Source organism: Hemibagrus wyckioides, linkage group LG18 (assembly GCF_019097595.1).
Source record: "Hemibagrus wyckioides isolate EC202008001 linkage group LG18, SWU_Hwy_1.0, whole genome shotgun sequence".
Classification (NCBI taxonomy): Eukaryota; Metazoa; Chordata; class Actinopteri; order Siluriformes; family Bagridae; genus Hemibagrus; species Hemibagrus wyckioides.
In genome coordinates, this window is record NC_080727.1 from 21577450 (window position 1) to 21589552 (window position 12103).

The following is a 12103-nucleotide window of genomic DNA, read 5'->3' on the forward strand; positions in this document are numbered from 1 at the left end:
CCCCGGGTTTGGATTACGCCTCGGAACAGGAAAGTGTTCACTATATCGGCGGACATTCATGAGTTCAAATCCCGACAATGCCACAATTATTCAAGTCTAGAGAGCGAATTTGGCCTTGCTCTCTGGACGGCATTACTCTCTCTCTCACTGTCTGCCGCAGTGATATATGCAGTAAGTATCAGGCAACTGTGAGCTTGTGTATGTGGCAGAGGGCAGATAGCGTTTTCCTCGGAGTGTGTTAAGCTGCAGTGTGAGCAGTTTAAAAAGATAAAGACGTAGCAGGAGTTTTTCCTCACCCTCCCCGCTTGGTTGCTGTCACGCATGATGGGGAAGAGCTGGCTGGATAAGAATTGGCAAATGACCAACCTGCGGATAAACGGAGGGAATAAACCCTTCTGCATGGATTCTAGCACATCTCCTCTGCCCCGTCTGTTGAAACAGCCAGCTATCAAAGGATACATATATCCTGTAGCATGGTTCTAATTTCATCAGGTGATTTAGAGATCGCTAATCGATGTTTCAAGTACAAACAAGGTAAAGCATGAACACGCATGGATCAGTCTGGGGCCTCGTCTCTTTCCTTGACAGCGATCTCTGGTTGTTATGTGGTGAATTATCATACCTATTTTAGCAAGACCTAATGGCGTGTACCTAATAGTTAGCTAGCTCATTAACAGCTCAGATTTCTAATATATTGATTGGTTTTAAAAAGGGACTATTTGCAAGTAACACCTACCATTTACATGTGTGAATTTAGCCTGAGGTTTTGGTAAAAAAATGTTGTCTGTAAGCTAGATAGTGCCAAATTATTTGATGGTAGATGTGATGTAGATATCTCCAAACTACATAAAGTGCCACAGCCAAAGTAGTCTATGGGATTGATTTGATGTTTAGTAGCCATGCTAGTCTATGATATTATTGCATTTCAGACCACAACAGGGCTAGCATATTAAACTTTTTTCCAAAATATGAAGTGTAGAAATAATAACATGGAACTTTATTTTGGAAAGGCAATGTGAGTAAGATCCAAGTGTACTGACTGCTGTATGATCATGCAGTGCCACTGAACAAGATTCTGATATCTGTCATTATGGCAAATTTTGGATTTGCAAAAAGTCAGAGATTGATATCGATATCAGACTGAAACTTTAGTCAGAGAGTCTCTAGAGCTTGCATGCCCATTCGGCTTGGCCTCGCTGATCTAGTTTGATCTGCCAAACGCCCTCTCTACAGCACTGTTTCTGACTTTTAATGCTTCACCTACTGAGGGCATTTTTTTGTGCATCATTTATGAAGCTCTCACACTTTCCGAGACGTTGAAAGAAGCTCCTTTACTTATACATGACACTGTATTCACAGGTTTTTTTTTTTCTTTCTTCAAGAACGTGATTTTTACCACGTGGAATTTTCATCTTTTCTGTTCCCTCTACACTAAAACACACACGTTGTTTAAAGCTTCCTATTAAATCTTAAACCTCTTCGGGATAGCAGGCTCCTCAAATTCCAAAAAAAAACTAAACAACAATGACGGTGAAATGACTTCCATCCCACAAATTAACAGAGACAAACAACAAAGAAGACGGCGAGCGAACATGTAATCACAGGGGAATTTTAAAAAGCAACGTTCCTTGTTAACAAATACTAAAACAACGGCGGGCACGGCGAAGCTGCTCTACTGTGAAATGGAGGCATTTACTCCACTTTTGTTTACAACCATAATTCTTGCTCAACGGCCTAAACTAAAGAGGACAAGCGATAATATTAAATATTAATTGCATCCGGCCTCATGCTTCAGCTCTATTTTAATAGCCGAGTTCCATTAAAGACTTCGACCCTGTTTCCCTCATGACCACTGACCGGCCATTTACATTTTAGATCCTGATTTATTAAGCAGGTGAATATATTGGACTAAATTAAGCTACAGATGAGGTCCGGTCTCTGCAATCTCAGCCTCAAGCTGTAATAAGAAATGAGGCAGGATGACCCAGCAGCTATGCAGTGCTACAAACGGAGGACATGAGAAATATTAGCCTTGCAGTGTGTATTTTTAAAAGAGGCATCTGCGGCGTGTAAACATTTATCTAGTACGAATGCAAATGCATGACGTCGCTCGCCGAGCGCAGGCTGAAGTGGAGCGGCCCTGCTGCGGACGTCGACATTGAAATGCTGCGGCCCGCCACTGTTGGCATAGCAACAGGCTCCTGTGTCTCCAATACTATGAGGTTGCCTAAGGCAGCCCTTCTCCTCTCTCGCTCTGTCTCTCTCTCTCTCTTTGTCTCTCTCTCTTAGTCTCTCTATATTTCTCCATCTTTCTCTCTTTGTCTATCTCTCTCTATTTCTCTCTCTCTCTCTCTTTGCTGTCTCTCACTCTGTCTCTCTTTGTTTCTCTCTCTCTTTTTTTTCATTTTCTTTCTTTCTTTCTTTCTTTCTTTCTTTCTTTCTTTCTTTCTTTCTTTCTTTCTTTCTCTCTCTCTTTCTCTCTCTCTCTCTCTGTCTTTCTCACTGTCTCTCTCTTTGTCGCTCTCTTTCTCTCTCTCTCTCTCTCTCTCTCTCCTTCCTTCGCTCACTCCTCTCTTAATGTCTTTCCCAATCTCTGGGTTTCTCCTCTCCACTGTTCGGAATATGGTGGACGATCACCTTACCACCAAGCGCAGGAAATAACGTTGGCAGTTATTTGGATGAAAAGTATTCATTACGTCTGAGTTTTCATCCATTTGTTAAAAAAAAAAGAAAAGAAAAAAAGCAGAGCAATAAAAGAGGAATAAAAGCACTTGCTTTGTAAAATGTTTATATCTGGGACCTGATATTTTCACCCCCACCATTCTTTAAACCCATTATTGAACCGTGTGCTGGAACAAAGCGTGTATTAAAACTGCTTTACTGAGAACAACATGCCTTCCTTCTTTTATTAGTAGGAATGTTGACTTCATAAAAGGATTAAAGAAAAAAAAATGAGTTTATGCGTTTAATACGTTTTATTCCGATTTTATTTTGTAGTAAACCGTCAATGCAGCAGCAGATAAAGATCGTTCACTTTCACAGTCAATCTCAGTGTTAGCTAGAGATAAATATGTGATATCATATTGTCATGGTGCAAGCTTAAATTGCACAAGCTAAATTTTATTCCACCTTTCTTCTCTCTTCTTTCTTTCTTTTCAATCACTAATAAACACTTCAGATTTACAGATGCTAATTAAAATGACCCACAAATTTCTTTAATTTATCTACATGGATGAATAAATTATTTAAGCTTTTAAAGCAGGGAAACCACCATTTTGCCCTGCCATCCCAAATATGATTAATAATACTAGATTCACCTTACTTAGCAACTCAGCTAGCTAACTGTTATTGAAGTAGCTCAGATTTATTTATTAATTTATTTTAGCATGTCTCTTTTGCAATGTCACAATATACACTATACTGGCAAAAGTTCTTGGACGCCCAAAACATCAGGGGTTAGGCTCAGCCCCTTAGTTCCAGTGAAAGGAACTCTTAATGCTTCAGCTGCATACCAAAACATTTTGGACAATTTTATGTTCTTTGTGGGAACAGTTTGGGGATGACCCCTTCCTGTTCCGACATGACTGCACACCAGTGACCAAAGCAAGGTCCATAAAGACATGGATGAGTGAGTTTGGTGTGGAGGAACTTGACTGGCCTGCACAGAGTCCTGACCTCAACCCCATAGAATGCCTTTGGGATGAATTAGAGCGGAGACTGTGAGCCAGACCTTCTCGTCCAACATCAGCGTCTGACCTCATAAATGTGCTTCTAGAGGAACGGTCAAAAATTCCTATAAACACACTCCTAAACCTTGTGGAAAGCCTTCCCAGAAGAGTTGAAGCTGTTATAGCTGCAAAGGGCGGGGCAACTCCATATTATATTCATGTGCATGTAAAGGCAGGCGTCCCAAAACCTTTGGCAATATAAGTGTATTTAATTTTTGATATATTCAATGTTACACCAAACAATCTTTGCTAAAACCTTAGCTAAGTTGAATAGCTTGCCAATTTGCTAAAAGTTTCCAGCTGTTCTCTAATCTTGGAACCAAACTTGTGGAGAGTGAATTGGGAATTAGGTTCTTATATACCTTGTGTTACCAAACTAGGCTTGTGTTTATTTTTCCCTGCTCATCTGTTACCATTAAAAGATTTCCAGAAAGAAAAACAAAATAACTGGGAAATGAGTTTATTTATTATTTCATGTTTCAGGAGGATTTAATAATGTGCTAAAACCACATCTGAATTTCTGTAAAGCTGTCAATGAATTGAATTATTCTTGATTGTTTTTTAACTAATTATTATTATTATTATTATTAGTAGTAGTAGTAGTAGTAGTATTTGTAGTAGTAGTAGTATTTAGAATTTCTGCATAGGTGAATGGTTCAAAGCACAAATAGGACTTCATATTTAGAAAAAATGTGACTTCTGTCCCGGCTTATAAATAAATTCCTCCATCTAATATGAGTTAATGAGATTTTGTGTACTACATTTTAACCAAATCTTGGATAATTAGCATGCGTATAATAAAGGTCACCAGCGTTGTGCTCTGCCTCACACAACCTAGCATTTTATACCTGCGATCTGCTCTGATTAGCTGCACGACTCGGCTGGAGATGAGCTGAGATGGAATTTGCATGCCCTGCTTTAAAGCCCATCACTAAAACTCTTGAAGGAGAGCCTCCAGCAGGGGGATTATGCCAAGGTCATGGAGACTGAGATATCTGGCCGCCACTGTGCCAGCTGTTCCTTTTTTTTTAACTATGCCAAGTGCTGAGACTGGCACAAGTTGCTTTGGCAGGGCGCTGAGTGAGTGCAGACTTGTCTCACACGGACCAGAATGAAACAGAGGCTGTGGAGACGAGCAGAACACGCAGAGAGACCTCCAGTCTGGGTTTTTCTCCAGCTGATGCCAGTTTGAGAAGCAGGAACAGAAGAGTTTTTCCTCTAAGGAGGAAGGATAAGGCTGCTAAATGGGGCGTCTCCGCTGCTCAGTGTGTGTGTGTGTGTGTGTGAGTGTGCAGACTGCCTGTGCAATCATTAGCATTCGAAGTCATTATTTGTAGACTGAAGCTTTCATGTCTTCAGAAGGCTTTTGTTGCCTTGTAACTTGTCGAGTGGTACACACTCGTTCCTCATCCAGAGCCAGCAAGGCTTGGCTGTTCTACATTTGAAAATTCATTCATTCATTCATTCATTCATTCTACTTTAACTGCTTTATCCTGGTCTGGGTTGCTGTAGCTCCAAACCAGAGTGGTGGTAGCTCAAGCAGTTAAAAAGGTTCACAAGCTCTGGGTTGTTGATCGGAAGATCAGGGAACAAGCCCCAACACCCCAAAGCTGTCACTGTAGGCCCTTGAGAAAGGCCCTCAAACCCACCCCCCTACCCCACCCCTGCCCCAAGGGGGCTGCATCACGGCTGACCCTGTGCTCTGACCCCAACCCTCCAAGGATGGGATATGCAAAGAAAGAATTTCAATGTGCAGTAACATATATGTCACAAATAAAAGCTTAACTTAACCACATCCCAGGCACACTGGCTGAAGTCCACCCTACTTACACACATTCATCCACCTCAAGGGGCAATTAATTGTATCCAATCCATCTATATTTCTCTTATGTTTTTGTGAAGAAACCAGAGAACCAGAGGAAACCCTCATAACAGGTAGAATTGAACCGGGGATCTGGGAGCAGCGAGGCACCAATGTGCGACCCCCTTGTGTTCTCCCCAATAATAAATCGATTCTGACTTTTGCCATGTTATGACAGCTAAGCTCAAGCTACACAATTCCACGCTCTTTGAAACCACTCATGCAGCTCCTGAGTGGGGCAACAGGAAAGCGAACGCCCTATGGTCACGACAATTCCATTCCAACAATGCTATAGATAGACATCATGGCTGGGGGCCAAGCAAGCAAAATTGTCCATGCTGTCAGGGTGGGAAGGACGACATACTCCCTCCCCTGTCAATCATAGTGATACAAGCCAGTTGTAGGCATCTGTAAGATCATTAATGCAGAAGAGGACAAACAGCTGTTTATGTTAAGCTGCCCTCTGAGACGGCACAGGTAAGTGTGGCTGGCTTCATGTGTCTTAGAGGAGGCATGTGTTAGTCTTCACCAAGTTGATGTATGATAGAGGATAGCAGACCAGTGGGTGGGATTGGCAGCTGAGGAAGAAAAATATGGAAAAATTTCTACAAAAATATTAGTCATAAACAGACTCTTTCCAGACTGTATATCATGACATTGTACTCCAGTGATATTTGACAATCTGGGAAGTAGAGCCTGCAGAAAGGAGGCGGTTTTCTGTACCTAAAAAGTATGCTCCATGTTTGGATCCCAGTAGAGCTATATCAGGCACATCCCCCTGAATGGAGACCCTGGAGGAGACCCAAAGCCTTGCTGGAGACATTATATCTCTCCATTGGCTTGGGAAAATCTAGTGATCCTCCAGGAATAGCTGGCTTGTGTGTCTGAGGACAGAGAAGTCTGTACTGACATTTTCATTCAGTTATCTCTGCAACCTTCACAAGAAAGTGACAGGAAAATGAATGAATGAATGAATGAATGAATATTTTCATGTATTTTGCAGCAATAAGAAGGACTGACGCTCTTTAATCCAATAAGAGCTCAAATACTTTATTGCGGCGCATCTTTTCCCTGGCATTAGCCATTTGATTGCCATAGTCTGAGCTTTCAAGCTTGTCAGAGAAGAGTAGAGGAATGATTAAAGAGAGGCGCTGAAAGCACGAATGAAAGCCTCAGTCATTCTCTGGTGTGTGAGTGTCCTCTTGGATAACTGCCCACCACCAGGCAGCATCAACATGGTAAGTGGTCATGATCACAGGCCTAAAATAGATGGTCTATGAAGAGGAACGGTGTTTTAGAGGTTCGTAAACTTCGGAAAAATGTACACAGATGCCCTTATAATTGCAGCACAAATGATTTTTAATTTTTTGTAATCTAACTATTCAAGTGTTTAGGTCTAAACATACCATTAAATGTATTTATTGGAGCCAGCTTGTGAGTCAAAATATTTTGGGTCACACTCGTATTAGCTTATTATTTAGGCAAGAGTAAAAACCTGTAAAACCTGGATGGTACAGTGGCTTAGTGGTTAGCATTTTTGATTCCCGCCCCCGGGGTTTGGGGCTCAGTTGATTCCTTTGTGTGTAGAGTTTGCTTCAGGGGTTCCCTCCAGTACTCTGGTATCTTCCCCAGTAGGCTGATTGATATCTCTAATTTGTCCATGGTGTGTGGGGGTGTGTGATTGTGCCCTGCCATATCCAATCATTTAGTCCGCTGGCATAGACCCTGTGTAGGATACATGCTACAGAAAATGAATGGAGTGAAACCTACAATAAGAAAACCTATAAGTAATGGCATAATTATATTCCAGCTGAGTTCAGGTAACCAGTTATTTAGTTATTATATACTATACCTACTTAATAAGAACTTCATGAAATTATCCAGTCTGCTAATCATGTGGCAGCAGCACAATGCTAAAATCATTTCAATGGCTTTAGTTCAAAGTGGTATTTTTTTTCATGTCTTACTTGTACAAATAACCAGAAAGATAGAACTGATTTGTGGTCCAGAATGCTTGTTTTGTGTTTGGATGGGCCACCTATGGGCCATCTTAGACCCTGGGCTTAGAGCTTCGTGAGTCTGAATCGGTAGATTTGCTCGAGGGGTAAAAAAAAAAATCATTTAAAAAAAGTTCAACGGTTTAATATTACATCAAATATCAGAATGGGGGAAATTGTGATCATAATGACTTGGCATGGTTGCTAGTGCCAGATGGGTTGATTTGAGTATTTCAGAACCTGCTGAAAAAACCCCCTGAGATTTTCCCACACAGCAGATTGATACACAGAGTAGTGTGAAAAACAATAACATCCATTGAGCTGCAGTTCTGTGGGCGGAAAGTGCTTTGTTGATGAGAGACGTCGGAGACAGGAAAGCTAGGGTAACTCGGATAACCAGTCTGCAACTGTGGTGAGCCGAAAAGCATCTGAAAAGCTGCAGCAGCAGAGGAGCACAGTCCTGTCAGCCAAGAACAAAACACTGAGGCTATACTGGGCACACGCTCACCGTAAGTGGACAGTTGAAGATGGGAAAAAGATGTTTTGTACTGCACTGTATTGCTGCCATATGATTGTCTGCTTGAATATTTGCATGAAGTGTACAGGGTTACAGGTGTTTATAATAAATATATTAAGTGTATATAGAACATAATAAATATTAGTTGACTTTTTTATTTCGATAAATCACAGAACCTGTCACTGGACCCCCACTGAGAAGTACTGCTGTGATGGCCTAGAAAAGGCACAGTGACAATAGTGAAGAAGGAAGGATGACAAAGTGTCTTCAGATTTTAGATAAATATAATTGCTATATATTGATATAACAAGCTTATAAGCATATAATATAATAAAACAGAGTATGTGGTTTGAAGTTTTTTAATGGCACCATAGATGATATCAGGAACGCTCTGTATGTTCACACTAGCAAGCAACGAAGCAACAGATTCATTTTCTGTACATGTAAGTGACGCGGGGCTGCAATTTCAGCAAAGACGCAACATTTGAGTGAAAATTCTATGCAAATTAGACGGATCTGAATGACTTCTCAGAGCAGCGAGTGGGTGTGGTCTGTTGTAGCAATTAAAGAAACATCTTTAACCATTGTTTTGTTTTATCCTGTTCTATATAACTTCTTGTTAAATGTGTTTCTAAAAAAGAAATGGACAGGAAAGTGGATATGTTACATAGCACATTAACAGACAGTCCACACCCACAATCAGGAACAGCAGTTTCTGCTAGACACCTTACACGCAGCACAAAAGACTTTAATGTGTGTGTAGAAGAAGCTTCTGTGACGTTTCCACAGCATTTCTAGTTAATCTGAACTAAAAAAGTATAGATATATATTTAAACACCTCCTCAAGTCTCACCGTTATTACAATATACTGTCTGTGCGACGGAGTGGACCTTGGCTCTTGCACTCAATTAGCAGAGGTCTTTTGACTAACGGCCTCTTGATTTTGCAAACCTTACAGTTCTAGTAAGTTCTAATTAGGCACAAGGACAATATTTCCATTCAGTGATCAGGTAAAGGATGTTGTTACATGGTACATATCATGATTCATGACTGAGAAATTAGCAGTGAGATATCCCTATTTTAATCATGAACCGCAATTAGTGTGCCTGCTCAAGCGATCTTATTGAGATATCTTCCATACATCAAACGTCAAAGAGAGCCCTTTCAAGCTAAAAAACAAAAGGAAGAGGATGTGAAACGAGAGATGGCGTTTTCTTTTTTTAAACCACTAAAATAATAGTGTTTTTTAATGGAGTGAGCTGTGGGGTGTTAAAATCGTTCACTGGGGGTCTTCCTAAATACTGATCCAGCTCGTTTCCCAAATTGCATTGCTTACATTTCCTTAACCCAAAGCCAGAGCTACAGCCCAGGATATTTAAGAGATCTAAAGAATATTCAGTGTACTTGTTTAGGGATGCATCGTCACTGATACTGCATTCATTAACTCACAACCTACAGCTGTTACTAGTTAGGCAAGAAAACATGTCTACAGGCAACGCTAGAGAAGTGAAAGTACCAGCTCTTCCCCGATATGTTACCCAGATGTTCTTCTTGACAGATTCATTTTTAAGGGCTGCATCAGGGAAAGTGTAATACACTGAGAGGAAAGCGCTATCAGCCCTCTTCCACATACACGAGCTCACAGATGGTCATGATTGGCTGTTTGTTTTTGACAAGAGAGAAAGAGTAATGCCAAGTTTTCCACCCAGATCACAGCCGATTTGTTCATTTGTTCTCTTGGCCACAGGTCGGAATTTGGGATTTGAACTCATGATTTAAGGATGTGATTTGTTGCACCGTTCCGGGAGCCTGCAATTTAGCAATTTAACCCAAATGATATTAGCTTTGTGGCTGAAAGACAAATAACCATGACAGCAAATCCGCACCTGAAAAGAAACATGGTTTGTTCTAAAGTCAGACACCATATTAGAGAAGGTTTGTGGAAGACAACAGAAGAACCCAAAAGAAGAACAAATAACGCTGTACACACGATAGAACAAAATCTATTAGTGACAATAGTGTCGTAACTTTCAAACCTTGAAGTCTATGCTTGTTTAGATACATCTGCCCCTGAGGCCCATAAGAGATTATCGCTCTAGCACCTCAGACTCTTCCCTGTGGTATTTGTCTCATCTATGTATTAACCATTAGGCGGTTTACTTTTAGCTAAACCCAGTCAGCAAAACTGCAGTCCAAACTGACAGTGTGTCTCAAAATCAATAGCAGCATGACAGTAAAGAAGGCGAGTATCGGGTCAGCCCCGTTAGCTCAGATCTGAAGAAAAAGAAAACATTGGTCTTACCTTCTAAGACTTGTTGGACAGCTGCAGCGTGGCCGAGGGAAAAAAAGGAGAGAAAAAAAAAGAAAAATAAGTGAATGAATGAACAACAAAGCACATTTCTGTTCCACTGCTTAGAGGCTCGAAAGACAGAGCATGAAATGAGAAAATGAAGATGGTTTATCATACATTATCTCTTTGTAATTGTATTTACATATGTAATATGAAAGATATTAGATATGATTAGCTTAGCTTGCAAACCACATCATCAGTGCTTACACAGTGACTCGGAAAACTGATGAAATTCAGACCATAATTTTACAAAAAAATAAAGCAGCCAGGTGTTTACAGTTCTGAGGGATGAATGAGGGATCCGGATCAGGTCTTACAATCGCACATCTGGATAACTTTAAATCTTTCTGGTTTTAGCAATTGACAGATGATTGCTTTCGGGTTCAGACTCCAGAAGAACTGTTGATTTATTGACTTTCTCAAAACATACTTATTCATCTTTATCTTTAAACACGATGCGCCATGATGCTGTAACTTGATCATGTGCTACTCACTGAAATCCCACCTCCTGCTGCACTACACACATTGTCTGAAGCGATCAGGATGGCAGGCGAACACCTCAGAAGCTTTGGATTTTCAAGACGCATTTATAGAAGGTTAATATTTTGGTTCATTTATCATTTTCAGTGCAATAACTTGTATATTGCAATCATTATAGTCTGACATTTTTCTGCCTTCTGGTTCACTGCTGTTACATACTTCGAACAGTGTATTTTAATAAAATTGGAATTCATTCACTGTACAGCTCCTATACTTTTAACTAACTATGTACAGTATATTTATTTTTAATTCTTATATTTTATTTTAATCTTCTTATTTTACTTAGATTGTACTCACTGAACTGAGGCACAAATGTGTCAGATAACTCTCCTGCTTATTACACTCACTCAAATAAAGACACTAACTAGCTAACAACTGGCTAACGGCTTGCTGGCAACGTGCTACACTGATCATTCCCACAGACCCATCAACAGTTCTATAAAAATAAAATTATTTAATCGCACTCTCAGAGTCACCCAGATGTGGATGAGGTTTCCATTTGAGTCTGGTTCCTCACAAGGTTTCTTCCTCATATCATCTCAGAAAGTTTTTCCTCACCACCATGCTCATTAGGGATAAATATAAATGAAAATTTTACTCTTTGTCATTTCTATTCTGAATGTTTATATTGCTGCAGTGAGACAATGTCCATTGTTAAAAGCACCATACAAATTAAACTGAAATGAATTAAATACTCTTTCATTTACTTTCAAAACATTTGGCAGATCCCCTGATTCAGAGCGATTTCATTCCTCTATTATTCACTCACTTAAGTAGTGAAGCAGCCAATTAGATTTCCAAGCAACTGAAACATTCGACTGGAGCTTTTACTTGCTTGGTGGTCTGAATAACAAAGCTTTCTGACAATTGGTCCAAAAACTTTTGCCAACAGCTAGGACTGACTCCATGTTGGTTGGGGGAGGGGCTCATAATTTCCATATATATATATATATATATATATATATTTACGGTAGTTAGCAGACACACTGATCCACAATGACTTGCAGAAGAGCTTTTAAAGTCAATGAAAACATCCATATTGGTTCAGTTGGTCATAGATTGAGAATACCATCAGTCTAAAACTTTTCTGGTTCAAGTATTTCACAAAGA

At 40.1% G+C, this 12103-nt stretch overlaps 1 protein-coding gene across 8 annotated transcripts in view; it reads right to left on the minus strand.

The window, feature by feature from the left end:
• nrxn2a (neurexin 2a) overlaps positions 1-12103 on the minus strand; it is a 359408-nt gene that overhangs the window by 268362 nt on the left and 78943 nt on the right. For all 8 annotated transcript variants that reach the window (XM_058415329.1, XM_058415328.1, XM_058415327.1 and 5 more), the window contains exon 3: positions 10406-10426. In XM_058415329.1, the coding sequence (XP_058271312.1) occupies positions 10406-10426 (21 nt within the window). The remainder of the gene's footprint in view (positions 1-10405; positions 10427-12103) is intronic.